General features: G+C 39.6%; 1 protein-coding gene across 1 annotated transcript in view; it reads right to left on the reverse strand.

Moving 5' to 3' along the window:
- PRKAR2B (protein kinase cAMP-dependent type II regulatory subunit beta) overlaps nt 1-22,739 on the reverse strand; it is a 70,250-nt gene that overhangs the window by 33,500 nt on the left and 14,011 nt on the right. Inside the window, exon 2 of the mRNA XM_054178128.1 lies at nt 7,295-7,330. Within this exon, the coding sequence (XP_054034103.1) occupies nt 7,295-7,330 (36 nt within the window). The remainder of the gene's footprint in view (nt 1-7,294; nt 7,331-22,739) is intronic.

Genomic DNA, 22,739 nt, shown 5'->3' on the forward strand with positions numbered 1-22,739 from the left:
GTTTTTACATCATTTTTCTACAGGAACGTTCGTCAAATTCCCAGAAAACATGAGGAGAGACTAGACACAGCAAATTAATCTGTTGTTTCTGTGACAGTGTCATTGGCAGCAGAACTTGTAAAATGCACAGCAAATAAGCTATGCAAGAAATGAAAGGAAGATGCATCACTTGGTTACAGCTTAAGTGGTAAACAACTTCTATCGTTGACTTTCCACAGTAGGGCAGGCCACTGAAATCAGTTCTTCATTCTGAAGAATTAAATGTGCTTTCAGCAGGACCAGGACCAGACTGAAGTACAGCACTCTGCCTGACCTATAAGGTTATCAGGTGCCCACAGCTCAGGGCACCACACCCATCTCGTTATTCAGCAGCCTAAGCTCAATTCAGAGACAAGACCCATCAGCCCTTGTGCCTCCTGATACCATAGGCTACACTTGGGAAAACTCTGTGGCTCCTTTCTCCCTGTAACATTGGCCGTGAGATGAGTTGCAAGTTGCTCTAAGGCAGACAGGCATAAATATGTGCGTCTACGCTGGCAAACAGAAAAAAAATTAGTGTGTCTGTGCCTACCACATGGCAAAGAGATACAATCACCTTATCTTTACACTGCTGTGCATATACAATTACAGCTCTGTTCTGTAGGAACTACAATGCTACATGCTTCAAGGAAAGAAAAACAGGGCTTGCATTTAGGGCATTCCATTTCTGACGCAAGCAAAATTAGTGATGCTCATTCTGACTTGAATATCAATTCTCCAGTTCCTGTAAGCTTGAGATACTCCTCATTCACTACTGCAAATGGGTATTGGGAAACTCCTCGAGGTTCACCAAGGATTTAAGTGTTTACAGTGATGGTAACCGTAAGAGAAGCTATGACAAGCGAAGACAATATTCTCCATGAAGACTGAAGAGTAGAGACTATACAATGAATTTGTGCAAAAATCACAAAATAAAGGAGTATGTGTTCAGCAATTACTGACTGAGGCAGCTGCTACTGCAGAATAAGGCTGAAAAGGCACTGTCTTGCTAGAGAAGCAGGAAACAAGGTCATGTCCAATTACACAATAAACTGTACATGTCTAAACCCATCTACAGCTGCAGGCCTCCAGAAGTCAGCAGAGTCTAACAATCCCTTCAACAGGCTGAATTTAAGCAAGATATTCTGCTTCTGCAACCTCCACTTAAAAAGAAAAAGGAGGGATTGAGAATTTTAAATTATGGATTGACTACATGCATGTAATAAAGAACAAAGATGAATCCAACATCACTTGAATTCATCACTCAAAAAAAGCAGAACCAGTAACTCCACTTGAAGAATTACACTGGAATTACTGGTTTCCCAATGAAGTTATTTCTTCTTCCCTCTGTCACTATGACTTGATATGCTTCTACAACAACACTACCTCCTCCCTCCTGAGTATTTCAAAGGGGAGTTTACAGCTACATCATTCCTCACGACTACTTTTGGTACAACTCCAGCTTCTGCCTTACTGTATAAAAGGAAATAGCACTTCATTTCAATTAGCTGCCTTTCTCTTACAATGTTTAGTATGCCATAGGAAAGTGGGTGCCTCTTTAAGAAAATCTCAATATAAATCAAGCAGAGTGAAATTACAAAGAAATACTGTTCCAGGGGCATATATTATTCTTGGCTAACAGTACTGATTTGCCCTTCCTAAATATTAGCTTACATTTAACAGCTGGATTTATTACCACCTGTATTCTTTCATACTTATAGTTTCAGAAAGCAATTAGCCACTCCTTCACTAACAGGACTCCCACAGTCTGAATTCAGTAAAATTCCTCGGTGTTTCTTATGTAGGTTGTCACACTTCCATAGAAATCATTAAACTGAAAACTAGCAGTGATATACGTAAATGCCACCGTGAGCATGATGAATCCACAGTCCACACAGCTGTTCAGAATAATGAAGCCCAAAACTTTTCTCTTGCCACTTTTTTTTTCTGATAGCACCTTATGCAAAGATGAAGAACGAGATGAAAAATAGCTAAATTGTTCTGGCAAGCTTGTTCCCAGATTTTCCCTTTTATGAGGGCTGTGTAGAATCTCCCTCCTCCTATTTGAACACATGCCAAAATGCAGGCATCTATCATATGCCAGGCAGAGGCGTGAGCCCTGTGCGTCAGCCAGGGAGCGCTGAGAACACTCATCTCCACAGCCACCTGACAAGGGCACAGCCAGCTCAGGCAGGAAGGGCTGCAGGCTGGTCATGCCATAGAGGCAGCCCTGACACGTGGCCTCTGTGTGATGAAGTGTGCACATGTGTATCCAACCTCTCATGCAATGGCACTGCCCTGCTCCTACTGTGCAGTTACAGGGATTGAAGATCTGACAGGCAACCCACCACTGATGTCGTCCTTTTATGCAATGATGCTATAAAGTACTTATTAATGTTTGTTAAATATTTCACTGTGTGTACGTAGTATTTTAATAAAAACCAATTAGCTTGCAGGGCTTAGAAATTAATTACCATATTTTGAGCACAACATTTACTTATTTTTGAAAATTCTAAGATGACTCAAAATGCCATAAGGTTTGCACTAAGTGTTTTCCACCAACTGAGTTTAACAGAAAATATTTCTACCTGCAAAAAATACTTGTTAGAAAGTATTTAAATAACTGCAAGGCTTGAGCAGAAGAGAACTAAAATGACTCCTCTAACAATTCCAATTAACTATGATCTGTGCTGGACAATTCCATTATCACAGCTTTTGGGCATCTCAAACAATTAAGAATAAAGAGAATGTTGCATCTCCTTTCTCTTCAAACTGTCAACATTTTGTCAATTTAAAATTGGTAGAGTTAAGTAAAATTTGTTTGGTTCTCAGAGAAACTTCTGTATATCCATAAAAAGAGGAAAAATGAAAATTGAGACAGGTCTCTAAATGTAGTATCTGCTACATGTTCTTAAAGAACATGAAAAATACGTTCCTTCTTTCTCAGCCTTTCCTCTTCAGCTAGTCAGCCACGTACCCAAAAGTGGTAGTTCTTAGTCGTGTGTGTAAAGGCCAAAACACATTTCACATTCCACCAACCAAAAAAAAGGAGAGAGAGGGAGAAAATAATAATATTTGTTGCACAGAGATCTCTTCTAGTGTCATCTGAGAGTCTCACTCAGGTTGATGGCTGATGCAGCAGGTGTATAAGGTAAGCATCAATTTCCAAAGGAAAGAGAGAAACGCGTAAGTAAAGTTCCTCACTGGCATCCATGGTAAAGACAACTGAAAATTTCTGCCTTCTCCGTTTCCTTCTGTTCTTTCCACAACAGCAGAATCTCCTCAATTGCAAGTTTATCCCAGATATACCTAAGACAGTTTCTCCCTTGAGGTGCAGCACTGATGTACTCTGCCCGTTGACTATGTTTATTTTTCAGAGCTTTGTGGAGAAGCTGGTATATAAACGAAGGTACTTGTCTTTCCCGTTTGATTGATAGAATAATATTTAAAACTCCATTTATAAAATGGTCACAATTTCCTTTTCACAGGATGAAGATGGTATTTTAAAGTTAGATATTGTTTGGAGGAGAGGAATTAGGAAGTCATCTCTGTTGTTAACATGATGTTCTCCACAGATGCCACTGAGCCTATCTACCAGTTCTTCTTTGTTTAAGAAGGTCTAACTCACAGGAACCTCAGTTAAGGACTATTGAGTCTTTCAGTAGCCTAAGTAGATGCATAAGTGAAGTAAATTAAGAAATAGATAACAGTCTATAAAGTATGATGCTATTATACATTTCTATATAACACTAGTACATTGGTATAAATAGCCTCTGTAAACAGTGCCTATTAAAGTATAAATTTAAGATCATTCTGTAGCAAACCTCTGCCAGTATTTAATGAGATAATTTACTTTTTTATATAGACATTAAGATGTTAAAAAGCAGGAAAATGCTTTTGCTAACATACAGAATTACAGTAGTTTCCCATCTCTAGCTATCTCATACTTAGGTGGATGAAATCTAATGTCATCCACAGCAAAAAAAGTATCTCTCTGTATTCAGAAACTGCACCTCTTGACTACCTCAGCTTGTTTAGTATTTTCCACTCATTTTTCACCTCATGAACACACTCACAGCTTTTTCTTCCACTTTATGTTGTTACTGTCTCCATGCCCTGTTTTATTCCCATCCAGTTATCATGACCACCTCAACAGGTGGGGGTTTTTCCTCTCCTTTCTCTTCATCTCATCTCACCAGATCTTAAAAGAAAAATTAAGGATTACCTACTTGCAGCTGTCTCATTGTTCATTCTAGCCCTATGAAGTATTTGTAATCTCCTCCTCTTGCTAAACCCTTCTATTGAGGTTATTATATCTACTATTCTTTGTGCGTAACCTGGAACAATGAAGTGCATTATTTAGCCCATACATAGCTGTCATCAGCATTATCACAGAATCACAGAAGGTTAGAGGTTGGAAGGGACCATGAAAGATCATCTAGTCCAACTCCCCCTGATATAGCAAGATCACCTGGGACAGATCACACAGGAATACATCAAGGTGGGTTTTGAAAATCTCCAGAGAGACAATTTCTCTGGGCAGCCTATTACAGGGCTCCATCACTCTCACCATAAAGAAGTGTCTCCTTGCCTTAAGGTGGAACCTCTTGTGTTCTATCTTGTACTTCTTGTTCCTCATCCTGTTAACTGGGCACCACCAAAAAGAGACTATCACACTCATCTTGACACCCACCCCTCAGATATTTATAGATGTTGATTATGGTAATGTGTGTGGTATATGTGTATTTTATGTATAGATCCCACATTGCATATATACACACACATGCATGAACTTGCAAAAGACATACCAAATTAGGCAGCTCAATAAATTTTAAGAATAAAGATAGATTCACAGTATATTAACAGGAACAGCTGTTAAATAATAAATGTCTTACTATATTGTTTTCAGCAGATGCTTCAGCTGCCTGGTTTCTAGCTCCGTTAGGAAAAATAACTGTATCTTATACCACCAAGTAAAATACTAGGCATTAGCTAAAGAATAATAGAAACATCAAAACTGAGATATCCACCATAGAGAACTATTGTTCTTTGTGAAGAAATGTGTGTCATCTCCTGGCTTCTCACTGCAAGAGCTCAAAAAGCAGCTTTTATCAGAATAATCCTGGAGTCTTTGCCGTGGATATAATTTGATGTTTTGCCTCAGATGGTGTCATTAGCTCATCTCTTTCTCCATCCCGCCACTGGCTGAAAACAGGCTAATATTTCTCTTTCACATGTAGTTATTTGGGAGCCACAATGCAGGTCAGTTGGAGGCTTAGTGAAAATCAATACCCCAAAACTTCCTGTATGTCTATTTTCTTCATATCAAACCATTCTCAGGCAGCACAATGTCTAGGTTTATGCAAAGAAGTAGAGACAACCTATGGGCAGAGGTGTGACACAGGCAAGGATCCCAAAATCAATCTCAGAATCATTCTGCAGTATCGCTAGAGCAGATGCAACATGAAACCACATACTACAGCTAACTCTCTGAATATTCATTATAAACTCGGTGTAATGTTCATCAGAAGTAAATCTTTAAACCACACAAGGGTCAACAATCTGTCACATTTCAAATAGCTCTTAGTTAAATATCCTAACATTAAGAGGAATCCGTATTTGAATCTATGCTTTGTTTGGTCAGATTCATTTCCTTAGGAAACATAAGAATCAGCTTTGATTATAGAATACTATTAAGCTGTCAAGCTTACAAATCAACTACTATTTGGCTTTTCTACTTGCAAGGTATCTTGACTACCTTAATGTAGCCAAACAATTGTTCAATTTTCAAAAAGTATAAATTTGGTCAGACTGCAAAAATCCCTGTAAGACGTTTGCATTATCAACACAGTCTAGTTCATATATTTAATTTTATATTTTGCCAAACAAGTTTTTAAATGTATTGTACCTCTCCAGTAGTCATTTGGTATTTAAGAAGAAAAGTAAGAACTATCACTTTTCATGGGCTTTCTTGTTTGAAAACTAATTATTTTTACTATTAAAGCTGCCAGAGATGTTAAAAATTGTTTAAAAGAGTACATACAGCAGACTGCAGTATTGCCTTGTTCCAGCTTGAAGTATATTCACATATCACATCTGGACCATACCATACAACTGAGTAAGATAACTCTGTTTTATCTTTCCATGACAAGACCAAAACACATGAAATATTAATTGCCCATAGAAATTATCTCCCCAATAAATGTGCAGAAATTTCAGGCTTCTAGCATGGTTTGAGTCTCCTTTTAAAGCCACATTAAGAATAATGGATTTTTTTTTCCTGAGCAAAAAATACTAGCTTTTCAAACATTCAAACTCTCCTACTGAAATGCAAAAGCTTGGCACACAGCTGTTTTAAGGACTGCATTCATTAAAGTCAGCTATCAATCAGTCACAATGAAACTTTCCTTCAAGCACGCAGTGTAATTTGCACATAGCCCTGCTCACTGTTACCGAGTGCTAGTTAACAAATCATTCCCTTCCCTTCATGTTATACTACCTCATGAAGTATTAGCATTACTTAAAACATGAGAATACTTGGAATTCATTACATTTTCTTACTTTGTACTGCACACGCTATGCACCCATCCTGCAAATGCAAACCTCCACTTTTCTATACAGTTCCTTTGTAATTCTGAGGATCTCCACTAAGATTTTTATATTGAAAAGGAACTATCTGACTGAGGTTGTAACTAGCAAAATTAGAAGTCTGGATACATTTTCTGCATTACAGAATACAAACCTGATTACATATACTAAAAATTATCTGCAGTTGAAAATTAATGTACGGTATAGATTTTAAACTTAGCATACCAAGATGACTAGGAAGAGCTCACGTGTCCTGCCCTGCAGACGCCAATTCAGTCAAGAGTCTAATTATGTTTAGTGATGGCTTTTACATCCCACTTTCAGATTCACAGTATTTAAAACAAGTAAGACTTCGGTTCTGGGACCTCAAAAATGAAGCCTGAAGGATGAAGTGATACAGCAGAATAATAAGGAGAGGAATAACACACCAGCAGCAGGACTAAAATTATTTTCTGCATAGGAAAAACAAAAAGCTGTTTTTCACAGAAGGCTTCATGCAAGTTCTGTGACCTGAAACCTTGGCTAATTTTTTCAGTAAACCAGCTAACAAATTCGAGGTTAACCCAAGTCAGACAGCTTTAAAGAAATCTGACTAACATTGCATTATGTTTTACAAGACAATCACCACCAGCATCATGTTCCAACTACTAGGCAGACCAATGAAACACACCAAATTTATGCAACTTACCTGATGCTCGTCTGGTAAATCGGTTTATCGCCGGAGCTGAAAGAGAACATGACATTTCAATTAGATTATTTTTGTAACAGTCTAACACACTTTAAAAATAACAATGTTATACTTTGTTCAAAGTGTGATAACTACAAAAATCCATTAACTGTTATTTTTGTAGCTTTACAGAAATCCATGTTGATTTCATAGACACTTAAACTTTAAAGAAGCTTTGCAAGAGACACAGTTGATAGTAACCAGAAACCTTTCATTTAGAACTGCATTTCAATTATTTACTGAGAGCACAGAATCTGGCATCTTGGAAACAATGACACAAGCATGGAATAAAAAAATAAATGCAAAAAAATAATTATTTTACTTTTACAAAATATACCTATTGGTAATCTGGCACTGAGGATAACCATGGAATCATGAAATGTACTGGCTTGGAATGAACTTCTAGAGGCCATCCAGTCCAACCCACCCCTGCAGTGAGCAAGGATGTCCTCAACTAGATCAGGTTGTCTACAGACCCATCAAGTCTGACCTTGAATGTCTCCAGGAATAGGGCCTCCAATACCTCCCCAGAGAGCGTTCCATCACGCCTTTTGCCTAATGGCCAATCTTTCTCGCAGGCCCCCTTCAGGTACTGGAAGGTTTACCTGGGCCCACTTCTCCAGCTTATACAGATGCCTCTAGATGACAGCTCACCTCTCCAGCATATTGACCACATCACTCAGCTTGATGTCATCTGCAAACTTGCTGAGGGTACACTCAATCCCACTGTCTGTGTCATTGATGAAGACATTAAACAGCACTGGTCCCAGTATGAGGCCTGTCTCTATCTGGGCATCGAGTCATTGACCACGACCCTTTGGATCCAACCATCCAGCCAATTCCTTAGCCACTGAACAGTCCACCCATTGAATCCATCTCTCTCCAATGGAGAAAGAAGGATGTTGTAGGGGACCATGTCAAAGGCCTTGCAGAAGGCCAGATAGATGACAGCCACTACCCTTCGTTTGTCTACTGACTTAGTCACTCTATTGTAGAAAACCATTACAATTGGTCAGGCAAGACTTGCCTTTAGTAAAGCCATGATGACTGTCTCAAATCATCTCCCTGTCCTCCATGTGCCCTTATCAGATCTCCTAGAGGATCTGTTCCATGATCCTATAGAAGAAAAGACTAATTTACCATCCCATCTTAAAGATCAACTTTTGCTTTGCATAACCTTTACAACTCCTTGGCTAAGTCACCAACAATGCCAGTCCCCACCCAAACCCCAGTTTTACAGTGTAAATGACTGGTTTATGGTGCCATCTTGGCACATTTCCAACTGTGTGCTGCAAACATTTGCAATCAGACTCCTGTCTCATTTCCAACTGGGAGAGATCACAAAATGTATCTTAGAGCACACAGTTGTGCCTCTATACTATTTCCAGGTTTACCAGCTTTTTCAAGAGTTACTAAAGATAAAAAGGACAAACAAGTTTCACATTTTGCCTCCCAAATGCAACCTTCAGCTTGCTTCTAATTAGTGTAAAACACTAGTCCTGCGCTCGACTTCCATGTGATACATTAACTGCTGGAACAAATAGTAAGAAGAAAATCTGAATGACCTAATTTCAAATGTGGGCAGAAGCTGTATTAAAAATGTATGCCCTTTCAGTGCTTATTAATATTCAACCTACAAAAAAAACACTCACCAAAAAACCTCTTCATGTTTACATTAAATTAAAGAAGAAGAAGAAAAAAACCACAACTTTTTTTATCCCACTTAATTTTATGTAAGAGTTATGCACCATTTCTTCAACACCTAAGCTAAGATAAAGATAAAACAAATTGCTAAGAAAACTGGAGAGATAGTAACAGCTTGAGATGCAAACTGGCTTTTTATTCCTTTGGGGAGAAAACACCAGAGCAAAGCTATAGTTTCCTGAACCACAGTCACTGATGGTTTGTGCAAACATACACAGGAATGACAAGTCCAAGTAGCAAGAAACACACTAAGAAACCAAACTACAGTGGTTCAGAGTGCTAGTCTCAGACAAGGAAACCTCTGGTGAATAAACTATCACAAACCCCAAATACATATACATATAAATAAGAGTGTAACATAACCAGAGAAGTCATTTTAAAACATTAATTCTATTTCCTCTCAACAATATTTTTTTTTACTAAAAAGAATAAAAGATAAGTTTAGACATTTTTTATTAGAGCAGACACAGTATTTTATGCAACTACTGTTTTGTAATATGGGGGGGAGAGATATTTCAGCCCTCAAAACTGTTAATTCTGTCACTAGGTTAGAGGCCAAGGATGGTAATTTCAGGATACCAGTCATTACTTTGACACCAGTCACCATCAGACAGTGTTACCTCAGTGTGCACATTAGCAGCTGTTGTCAGCAGATGTGCTCATACTTTAAAAAAAAAAAAAAAAAAAGAATCTGACATAGTTCTAACAAAAAAATCATAAAATAGTGACATGCTCCCATTCGAAATCTTTCCCCAAACTCACAGAGGGTACTTGGGTTTTGCTGTCAGTTCTACATAGTATCTGAAGACAGGAAGATTTAACTCCTCTAGACAGCTATCTCAGCACATTTTACCAACACAAAGAAATTATGTAACATTTAAAAAAATAACAGCTAACACAAAACTAACACAACTTGGAGACTGCTTCTCTTTGAAACAAGTTACTGGGAATGTCAAAGAGACAAGGCCTTTTCCAGCTATATATTTAAATTCACTCTTCTGTTTGGATGCAGGTAGCTTACTTTTATTTTATAATAAATTTTACAAATTATTTATTGTTAGGGAAAAAAAATAGCAACAATTTCAGAACCTTGATAAGCAACTAAACAGTGTCTGAGCAGCAACAAGGCAAAGCCCAGACTGGGATTCTGTGAAGGTAATCCAAATATGTTGCATGGATAGTTAAAAGCAGCACCCACAATTCTTTGTCATGGAGCAAGCTGTAGTTTCTACTTGTTGGAAATTGCAATATACTTTCGCTGCCCAGAGAGATGGAAATGTTAGTTTACAAGAAGGTATCAGAGAATCATCAGGTCTACGGAAATTTAACTGTTGTTTTCACTACAAAGAGATGCTGGAGCGTGTCCAGAGAAGGGCAACAAAGTTGGTGAGGGGCTTGGAACACAAGCCCTATGAGGAGAGACTGAGGGAGCTGGGGTTGCTTAGCCTGGAGGAGACTCAGGGGTGACCTTATTGCTCTCTACAACTACCTGAAGGGAGGTTGTAGACAGGCAGAGGTTGGTCTCTTCTCCCAGACAACCAGCACCAGAACAAGAGGACACAGTCTCAGGCTGTGCCAGGGGAGGTTTAGGCTGGAGATTAGGAGGATGTTCTACACAGCGAGAGTGATTGCCCGTTGGAATGGGCTGCCCAAGGAGGTGGTAGAGTCACCATCACTGGAGGTGTTCAGGACAAGGCTTGACAGGATGCTAGGTTGCATGGTTTAGTTGATTAGGTGGTGTTGGATGATAGGTTGGACACGATGATCTTGAAGGTCTCTTCCAACCTGGTTTATTCTATTCTATGGTCAACCAGGTCACTGTGATGGCATGCAGGGTAAACACCATAAAGTGGAGAAAAGAAAGTCTAAACAGTGTTTTGCTGGAGTAATTTAAAAAACAAAATAATCAAATATGCAGGGAGGTGAAAGTCTTGGCTCAGAAACAAATGGACAAATTGATGGCAAAAATATTCAATGAGGGCTATTAAATGCTCCTACTGGAGCCACAGATCATCAGGAGCAGCAGAGAGGTTTTCAGGGAACCAGCACTACCTTGTTGTGCATGTTTTAAACATCCTCCCTGGACATGCTCTTTTTAGCCACTGTCCTTACTGAGTTCTGGGGTAGACTGACCCATGTCTGGACTCAGATGACTATCCTGATTCACAATACTTGGTGAATTCACTCTGGGTGAAAGCGACACCCAGAGAGTACCACACCAGAGACGTTCTTTGCACCCAGGTTAGCTGCTCAAAGGCTGTGGATTCAAGCCCCAAGCTACATGTGCACATAAAAAAAGGGTGCTTATGTATCGTGCTTCCCACCCCCAGCACGCCTGCTCACCAGTCTCCTCCAAGCTGTGTTCACAAGCATCTTCTCAGAACTTACGGTGCCTGACTGAAGGCACATAAAGAAAGAAGCTGACTGCTCCAGGAGAAACCCAGGCAGTCTCCTTACAAGGCTATCCCATCCCTGATGACACTCTGCTTCCAACATGGCTAACACACAGCAGTTCATGGTTCCACAATATTTCAGCAAGGATAAACTCAGGAAGATAATGGGCTTGACACAGTCATCCCATGCTGCCATCATGCTAGCGTCAAAATGAAAATGTTGGCTGGGGCAAAGCATCATGGGGCTTGAAGTTCAGATTGAAACACGAGAGGCTTTCTGTTCTAACTGCTCCTTTTGGGTTTCAGATGTAGGGTGGAGTTTTTTTCTGCAGGGATGGCAGTGATATGGGTGGGAGCTGGGTAGCACAGTGGTTTTTGTTTTCTGTTTTATGCTGGGTTTTTTGTTGGTGGTTTTTTCCCTTCCCTGCCTTTCACTGAGCTTGTTCTGCACATCAGCTAAGCTAAACTAATTGTGCATTATGATTATGCTATTTTATACTAAATTCTTCTTATCTCTTTATCTCAACCCAGAGGTTTTGCGCATTACTTCAACTGTGTTTTCAACTGCCCCAGGATGCCCATCAACTCAAGAAGAATATGTTCTACTCTACACTCGTACAGTCCTGTGTTTCAGCCATGAGGAGTAGCTCCCCTGTCCAAGGAGAGAATCTGTGAGGTACACACCATGGTGTACCTTGTGGTTTTACTTGCATGACCATGGCGGGGCACATGAGGAAGTGGGATGGAAAACCCACTCCAGTACTTGCTGCATGAGTGCATGACTTAAAAAGGAATACTCCCCCAAAGATTGCTGCCCCAGTTTCCAGTGCAAAGTCACCCCAAACCAGCAGACAAACTGATAACTGCTTCTGACCCTCCTGCAGGGACTTCCAAAGCATCTTCACAACACAAAGAGATTCCAGTCAGAATTAGAGGGGCCCTGCCTCCAAACAGATGGAAGAGAAGGACAAATGGGCTTACTGGACTGTACAGAACCAGTGGGTTGGCAAGTTGAAGGGATGGAACCCATCTATATTTCTTGTGTAACAGGTGGATCTCCACACCTGGATATGTTGGAAGCTGAGCACCAGAATGCAAGCCACAGTCTGCTTTCATATGGAGGAGTGGAAGGAGTTACTGGAATTGACTGCTCCGGGGGTGGAAACACAGCCCCACCATTTGGACTGATCCAGACTGTACTGGAACAGAGTTGAGCTCCAGAATAACTGCAGTGAGAATACTTCTGTTTACTGCAAAGAGATCTTGTTTCAAATGAGAATGGACAGTGAATAATGCATGATGTATATTGTTTGATGTCAATTGCTGCTGGGCATGACGCAGACAGTATACAATAAGGGGTGGAGAAAGTCCTGGGTTAAGTTGAATCTGGTGGCAGTCATACCATGCTGCCATCATGCCAGCTTCAAAATCAAAGCGCTAGCTGGAGCAAAGTATCATGGGGCTTGAAGTTCAGATTGTAACATGAGAGGCTCCCTGTTCCAGTTGCTGCTTTTGGTTTCCAGGTGTTTGGTGTTGCTTTCCCCCCACCCCCCCCCCCAATAGGGACGGCAACAATATGGGCAGAAGTTCAGTAGCTGGGGTTTTTTTGTTTGTTTTGAAGTTTGTGGGTTTTTTCCTTTCATGCATTTCACTGTGCTTTTTCTGCAAACAGGCTAAGCTAAGGGAATTATGCATTATGATTATTTTATATTAAACTCTTTATCTCAATCCAGACTTTTTGCGTGTTACTTTTCCCCCTTTTTCCCTCTTGGGAGGAAACAGGCAGGTTAACCCATTTACAGTGTGTTAACCTGTTACATGCCTGCAGGGGTACTGAAATGAACTCTGCAGCTTAAAGGTTACAGTGACATTGTGCTGAGGGTTGGTTGCTCAGAATGATTCAATGAAATAACTTGCTGCAAAACACACTGCGTGCAGTAACACGCAGATACACCTCCCCAAGACTTGTGCAAATTGTAAAGGAACAGAAAACATGGATTGCAAAACCTTGCTATTGCAAAATCCAGGGGTAAACTGATATACAGATACATTCAGAACATGTCCAGTGACCTTTGTAAGTTTTGTACAGTAAGAGTTCTGCACCACAACCAAGTAATGTACTACTGTGCAGAGAGGATGTTAAGTGCATGGTGTCACTCCAATATTAAACACAACCTGTCATGTTCTAGTGTGTCTTAACCAAAGTCTATTGCAAACTTAAATAGGGGAAAAGTAATAAAGAGAAATGACAAGCATCTGTATCCTGGTGAAGGTATGATTAAATTTTCATCTGAAACTGTGCATGTTATTGATCCTTATGTGACATATTACAGTTGCCTTTTTGTTAGCACTGCATAGGAGAAAATTTTGCCATGTAAGAAGCTACCTTCTGGTGACTGGAATATACGCTGTAAAAACAAACTACATGAAACATGCACAAGAAGATTTTACATCACTCAATTGTCTAACCATTGCTGCATTTCCCACTCATACTTTACCTCCTAACCTGGTTTTAATAATCATTAAGCAGTCATCACAATAGCCCTTCAAAACAGACCATAAAAGCAGCACCTGCTCTCAACACAACACGTTATTTTATACAGTGTAACCAGTGATCTCAGAAGTTATTCCCAGTGGTTTTTCATCACGTATCTCAAAATCCCAGCCCAAGTTTCAGTCAGTGAGTGTCATGGGTGCTATGGCCTCCACCTTTTCAGTTCCAAGCTCACTTATTTCCTCAGAGGTCTAGCAACTTTCAGAAGTACTTTGAACTATGTCTATTGTAATCACATTATTATGAAAATTAACACTTACTTGTCTTCTTTCATAAAGATTAACTAGAATGAACTAATCAGAATAAGAGGAATCTAAATTAATGCCTCTCTAAAATATGCTTCAGTCAGACTTACAATTTTATGTCCCAAACAGATGAAATACAGTTAATTCCCCATTATCCAGGACAATGATAGATGGAGACACCCTGGATAATAATGAGTAATTATTTGGAACCCCTCTAATTTTGCTCCATCACAAGAGGAATATTCACTTGAGTTCAGAATAATCCCAGGTAGAATAATTAAGTCTCAACCTTGGAGTGCTGTGAAAGACATAAGATAGTGCAAGTATATTAATGTACCTTCACACTAGTAAGACTTTAAAAAAATAATCTCATGACAAGGAAGGTAGGACAAACATTGCTACCACCACCACGCTGTGTGCTCTCACCCCTGGGAGTCACCTGTGGCCAGTCTCAGCAGTAGCAAACTTGCCTCTTCAGCACTGCTGTAGAATCAACATGGCTACAACTTAGCCTAGACTGAAAAACAGCCCTCCCTAATCAAACTCAAGACAGATGCCTCTGTGTGCCAAGTTCTGCAGGCATATCATGAAGGTACTCAAGTTGTCCCCACACAGGGGCAGCTCTAAGGCAGCAGTAGAGCTGGCTCTAAAGGCAGTTCATCTGTGCTTGTGCAAGCACTACCAGCATGGGTAATAATGGCATAGAATACTACTACAGGTAATTCAGCAGTAGAGAATTAACATCTGATTGTCTTTCAGTCAGTATCCTATCCAAATTCAAGCGAAGACCCATGGTCTTTTCTTGGTAAGAATCTATAAATATTGAATAGTACTTGGATACAGATTTAGAAAGACTGTAAAAATCAAGCTGTTAAATGAAATTACATGAATTATGCAATAAAACTGTACAGTATAGATCTCTGTGTTCCTTAAGAATTTGTTACAGTTGTAATAACTTTAGAAATGGTTTGCTTTACTCTGAAGAGCTGTTCTTCCTTCTGCTTATCAGACTCTGGGTAGTACATTCACTGACAGTTTGAATAAACGACTGACAAAGAAGGGAGCTATCAGTCTATAGCAAATGGTTCACCTCCGTTCTCTGTGAAAGACCATGACAACTGTGAGGAATGAGGAGAGGGATGAGCCCAGGGAACATGCAACAATTATTTAGAAGACTGTCTGGATAAAGCACTGGCTGGACAAACAGGCCCAAAATTCAACAGAGTTAAATCCAGCTTGCGGCCAGTGTTGGGACCCCTTATGTTTAACATCTTTATTGATGATCTCGATGAAGACAGCTATCCTTGTTGCTGTATACCCAAAGAGGCAGAATGAATACCCATACATGCATTCATACACATAAACAGAATGCAGGCAGCGAGGCATAGAGTAAATGCATGCTTTAAAGAACACATGCAGAGACTTGAGAAACCCAAGCTGAGGAAGAAATTATGTTACTGTGGTAGTATTTAGCGAGAGAGAGTCATTTGGGTGTTGCAAGAAAAGTAGATGTTGGTGAGAGAAACAGCTGTATTAGATGGGGTGCCCTAATTTTTTTTTTAATTATTTTTTAATTAAAAAGATAATCTACAGATTCTAAAACTATTTGTTCCACAACAAATATGTACATAATTATTCCTATCTCTGAGGACATCGATACACCTGTAAAAGAATAAAAATGCACAGAAATCAGAACACCCTGTTATAGAATAGAATAGAGTTAACCAGGTTGGAAAATATTATCTCAATTTTTATAATAGGCAACAAAACCAACAAAATTTACAAGAGGTTGCAGTCCTAAAATGCAGTCAGCCAAACCAACTTTGAGATTTTTATTGGCTCCACAGATTGCTTCTTTTCATTTTTCAGTCTGGAAAATGAGTTTCATTTCACTGCAAAATAGTGAATTGTCAAGAAATCTGGGAGAGCCTTGTAGTCACAATAGTTTGAAAACGAGACCAGATAATTGCCTTGTGCTCTAGAGCCTGTATTTCCAGAATTATGTGCCAGTACACTAAGACTGCCTGTTTCCAAACTCAAAAATACTCACTTCCACAGGCTGCACAGGATTCTGTGGTCTCCTATAATAAACCTCAAAGGATGATGAAGTTCATCCTAGGATAAACTTCAATTGAAGATTTACCCTTAAAAATACATAAACTATTCTATTTTAAAAAAAGAGACTGCCAAAACCAGCACAGAAAGCTGCTTTTCCTTATACATTTTACTCCATGCTCTATCGTGTATCTCCCAGGAAATACACACAAGTTGCTACTTCAAAATGTAATGGGTTGGGGCAGATCCCCTCCCCACCACAAAATTTATAGTGGTGCAAGGGATTATGGTAGAAATACCTAATTTCCTGAGTCCACCCACTGGGATGGACTTCTGGACACAGGAAACACCCCTGTAGCAGAGGGCACCCAGCCCAAACTACGACACAAACCAAAACCAAACACCAAACTCTTGGACCTCAGCTCTCTGACAAAGTAACAAGCCACAAATTAAATCTTCAAAGTCCAAAAAAGATTGACTTGACAATTCCTATCAAAAAAGCTCAACTTTTTGGCAAATAAATTCGTTGAATATTAAGATTTCACCACATAAGAATTAAATATGTGGACAAATACATTGGGGTTTGTTTTGCTGAAGATTAAAATTCCGTGTATCTATTTGAACACATCACTACAGTATCAGGAAAACAGCAATGTATTAAAAAGAGTCCTTGAAAACACTTAACCCAGAGAATCTAAATGTATTATTTCAGGATTTTTACATTATTTGTTAAATATATTTGTTCTTTAAATGCTACTACAGAACAGCACACTTTCAGGGTCATGTTTTGACAAGTACATACAGCCAGTCAATATGCCACAAGTTGACTGGTCATTTAACTTGTCGCAGCACAAAACTTGAAAGAGGGGCATAGAAATCTTTCCCGCTTTCCCAGTTATGAGATTTCAGATCTTATGAGTGCTGTACATAATCACTAACACTGACAATAAAAAATACGAAGTGCCTGTTCCATGTGTTAAGACCAATGACCAACTGCTGTGAAAAGGGCTGTTGCAGCCCTATTAACATGAATGAAATGCTGCTGTTGGAGACCATATTTACTTTTCCCACCTCAGCAGCTCCTTCTAGATTTGGGCACTTCTGAAAAATGTTTAAGTAAGCTATTTCAGAGTAGTGTCACATGTAAGAACATAAAAACATCAAGCAAAGACACTGCTGTATTGAATTTTTCTCTCTTAAATGTGCATTGTTATGCAGTGCTGCATGCCACGGACTGTATGTTTTCCCACTTCCATAGAAATTTGTCCTCATCATTGCTTGTGACCAGTACATTTAGTCATTTTCTCATTAAAACTAATCAAGTCATCTAGATAAGAGGGAAAAATAGTATTTAAAATATCATTCACTTCAGTATTTCTTATTGTCATTATACCACAGGCTGCATCAAATTAATTTCTGCTAGACTTTGTCCAAGCTGCCCTCTACCTCAGGTTACTCAGTACGTATGACACGAACTAATAACACATATATGAGAAAACATATATGGTCTCTGGTGGGTAGAAATTATTTTGAAAGGAAAGAGAGAATATGGAGTCTAAAAATGTCAACGAAATATATGTATGAGGGTGGACAGCCTTCCTGGTCTGAAGACCCAAGCCTTCCCACAGAGCCACAACCCAACACCTGAGATGCTGGCTTTAGCTTGCTCACCACCTATCAATCCCATTTTTCTTTCACCCTCTGTTTTGTGCTATTTACCAACTGCCTATTTCTACCTAGGAGAATAGTTTGGTGGTTTCCAGTTCATTATTTTGACATGATCACTATGCCCCAACATCACTTGTGGTAACATCCCTCTTTTCTAAGCAATTTATTACTATTCTAAGAATTATTCTGCTACAGCCATAGCATAGTTTACAACTACTCTAAACCACATCTGATACAAAATGTCAGTAATGCTTTTATCTTCTTACCATCTGTAAATGGTTTCTTTCCACTTGAAATTTCATAAGCTATTTTAAGAATATTACGGTTATTTGCTTGCTAACACTGCAGCATAGGCGTTTAGATTCAATTTCATGTTCTCTACTGGTTTCTAATTTTGCTGCCTGAAGCATATTTACTAATGCGTGCATGGTTCCCTGTCAGAACAGGAGAAAAACTGGTCATTCTGCCAAAGCCATTCCAGAAATGCACAAATCAGTTGGGCGGTGTCACCCATCTGTAAAACTATCCAATCGATATTTCATATGATGTTAGGCTTCAGGATCACCACCTCATAAAACAACGAATAATTTGCACCTGAGTCAAAATTTCTGTCAAGTCACAAACTAGATCACTCAAGACTTTACAAGAATGACCTGCTGACTTCTCCTGAATTCCTGATAGCCAACAGCTTGCCTTAACCATTACACAACAGAGATCTGCTGCCTCTTTTTCTGTTTTGTTTTTAATTTTGTCCTACATCTTTTGTCTCTTGACAGTACCTGCAAGATAACTTTATTACAAAGCAGTAACAGTTGAAATCTCACTGACAGTAGTGGGTTGAAGAAGATGTCATGACTGTCAGTATTCTTCCCCAAGGGAGTACACCTTTGTGTAGAGTTTATAATTATCTCATCTATTTTATATGGTTTAACAACTATGAACACAACGGCTTTTTTCCCCATACACATTCATACTACCCATGTTTAATCCAAAGCCTCAAACCGTTCAGGAATCAGGCTTTCCTACTATTATTCATGTTTTTGTCACTTTGCCATTAGGTTACTACAACAAATCCTACATGGGCAAACACCACTAAAACTTTCTGAAGTCAAGATTCTACACAAAGTCTCTGCCTGCCACTACCTTGGGGAGAAATGTAGTACAAAGTACCTTGATGAGAAGTACATGAATATGTATGATCTGCAATCTGTATTGCCTGCTTATTCACTTCCTGGTGAAATTTAAGATTTTGTACTTACTGTGTATTTTAAAGTTTGCATATTTTAAGAATGTTGCGTGTTTAAAGGGAGTTTCTCTTGCATTCATGATCATTCATTCTCAGCTAGTCAGAACAATAATTTTACCAGCTTTCAGATCATGAGGCAAAGCACATTTTCCCACTTGATTTTACAGATTGCACATCTCTCATCAGAGAGCATATTAACTCTGAAAGAAAATGAAAAAAAGTTAAAGTAAAAAAGCCTAAATCCCACACATTGTTGCCAGAGTACAATGGGAAGAGCATTAAGACTGTTGGGGGGGAGGACAAAAATAATTATATATTTAAATAGAAAAGTCATGACCAAAATGACTTTATTATTCTGTCCTCACTCCTAAAACATAAAACATGCAAAAAGCTTTCTGCTGATGCTGATGGCAGAATAGCTTCCTGACTCCAGTGTGCAAATTGTGGCACATCTAACACAGTCCACAGGCATTTCCTGGTCAGATGTCTCACTGGTTTAACAGCCTACAAATAACATCACCATCAGATGAACTGTCCATTGTCTGGCTGCCAAAAAAACAACTAGTGAAACAATCAGCTAGGAACACATCTACTGGAGTCATTTGACTTGGTGGCTCGTACCTTCACGGAGCTCAGGTCCCACAGGTCACAGTGCAGTTTCTGAGAATGCATGTGGAGTATTTTTGCAGTTCACTTTTCTGTTTCTAGTAAATCCCAGCAACAAAAAAGCCTGGGCTACCAAAAACTACAGTGTTTAGATTTGGGAGGTTGAGCTAAAGGTAAAAGAAGGAGAAAGAGAAGAGGGAGAGGAGAGGGGAGGAAAGAAGGGAGCAGAAAAAAGATTTTACTGTTCACTTCCCATATGTGTGAAATGGTAAATTACTGCAAGCTGCTGTCAAGGATTACAGTGAGACTGTTAACCAAAGCACTCTTCATTATGTGGTCTTTCCAGTTCTCAGGGCAAATGCATGAAGCACAGCTGGTGCTGGTGGCTGCACTTGTTTCAACACAGGCCTTTCATATCTGTGCAATGGCTGGTCTCATTTACTCTTGCAAACGTGCACAGCAGTGTGCAAACACAACTCCAGGAACAAGATGGTATCCAGATACACTCTCTCCCTCCCTTTCCAACAGTTGAAACCACTATCCTTATCCAAAAGGCTACCAATGATGCCCTAACTATAAAGTTCCCAGGCATGATTCAGGCTGACCTTTGTGAATGGCTTTACAAGTCAAGGAATAGGGTAGAGAAGGCCACTAAATAATCCCTGGTGACAGCGATACCTAAGTGACCCCACGAATCTCAGGCTTAATCTTGAGTCAGCTGCATAGTAGCCTCTCAGCATGGCACCCACAATGCAGGCACTAATGAAGACATAGTGAAATCTGCCACACCAACTGAAGAACTGCAGGTAATGGCAAAAATCCATCAACAAGGAGCTACCACAACTTGCAATAAAACAAATTATTGTTCTCTCTATTGGTAAAGAACCACACAAATAAGCAATACATAGACAGGTCCCCCTGTCAGCAATGCCAAAAGAACTGCAGAAGCTAATGTAAGCAAAGTTCGTTATCTGATGTCTTTCTGTTACCCAGGAGGATATCAACCGAAGAACTTACAAATGGCACCTCTGAAACTGCAAGACCTGGCTGCAATTTTCCCATGAACTGTGCACATGAAAAATGATGTCAGTTAGGGATGACCACTTTCCAAATGACCAAACAGCATCAGATATTCGAGAAATGTGTAGATTGTCACTTTGAGACATGATTTAATTGCCATGGTGGCATTAGGTTGACAGTTGAAAACAATTCTATGATATTCCCTTGTCCCACTGCCTCATCACAGCTAGCTACCGAACAAAGGGCAAATAGAGCTCGGACCTCATCTCCACAATCCATCCTGCCTCAAAATTTCTCCCTTGAATGGCTAACTCTGTTTTGGAACATGATACTCCATTGTCAGCTATCCCTCTTGTTACAAATACAGACATACAAAATGTGTTGCACCTCACAGCACAGTACGTAGCACAGCAATGCTTCTGTCCTGTACTCAAGTCTTGATACAGCTGTGCTGCCATTTGTATAACCATGATCAAACAAAAAACCCATGCTTCTACATGTCACTGTCCCAATGCCAAGATGCAAACAGCACATAACAGTGTATATATGGTGTAATGCCTTTGCTCAGGTTCTTCTTCCAGACTTGCACTCATCTCAAACTGGTTCTCTTTCATGGTAACTACTCAGAACATTCCAGGATTATAGCCCAGACTATACAGAATACATATAGAGAATTAATAGAGAGCTCAGTTGCCTAATTTACTGTCAAGATTTCTGTGCCCCAAAGGTAAAATTTGTGCATAATGATAGCACATGTTGGCACTTAAGCCTCTTTATAAATCTAGCCTTTATTTTCAAACTGCCTCTTACTGAGTCAGTACCTGGAGCCTTTGAGACCAAATAACTCAAGAGAATGGAGAGCTCAAAGAAATCCCACAGCATGAGCAGACCTTATAGACAGATTTACAGGGTATGTCTTTTCTGTCCTGAAACAATCCTCTTATGCAAGAGAGGTGAAGAGTGGCAAAGGAAGCTGTATATATCAATTTACTTCAGTACCTTCCTTTTGGGTTAGTATAAAACAGACATCACCGGGAATACCTGAACAACACCCCACAAGAAAAGGAGTGGTCAAATTACACATCTTCTGTGATTTGCTTTCTTCTCACACTGCAGTAGAGTAAAATAACATTCTATGAGGTGATGCAAAACTAAGTCCGTAATGTTTTCAAAGTCCATTGAATTGCATTCAGAAATGTCTAGTAATAGTGAGTAGCAGGTTTTTCAGTGCTACTCCCTTTTGCTCAATAGTTGGAGCAGTATCTGAAAAGTTGCATCTGTTTTAAGTAAACTTCAGTATCACAGTCACTTTCACTCCTGTTTCATTCTGCTCCTGGGTACTGCAGCTTCAGAACACTGTCTTGACTTCCTTCAGTAACTCTCTGTGGGATTCTTACCAGAGGCAAACTAGCCATGACTTTTGATAACAAAACTTTCCAATGGGTTTGATTAGTCATCAAGCAATGAACTACTTCTTGTCATAAAAAAAAACAGTCTCCCACCAGAAGACGACAAACAAAAAAATCCCCAATCTACTGTGCTCCCAGTCTGGATTTCTTTGCAAAATTACATTTGATAATGACACGATTACCTGCCATACAGCTGAAACCACTCAAACATCCGTGGTAACGATCTGAAGATCCCATCCCTCTAGACCCATCCAAGACCAACAGACACTTTTTCATGTTGTCTATTTACAGTTACCTACCCCAGCAGACAATCTGAGATCTGGGTACTGAATAGGGAAGTATAGGCAGATCAACAGATGTAGCTGGAGATCTGGAGTCCTGTTCAGACTCTCTGCTTGACGGGGTACTTGGTGCTGTGGGTTAGTTGTTTGGGTGGTGTTGGATTGGTTGATGGGTTGGACGCGATGATCTTGAAGGTCTCTTCCAACCTGGTTTATTCTATGTAT

Source organism: Dryobates pubescens, chromosome Z, assembly GCF_014839835.1.
Source record: "Dryobates pubescens isolate bDryPub1 chromosome Z, bDryPub1.pri, whole genome shotgun sequence".
In the NCBI taxonomy this organism is placed as follows: Eukaryota; Metazoa; Chordata; class Aves; order Piciformes; family Picidae; genus Dryobates; species Dryobates pubescens.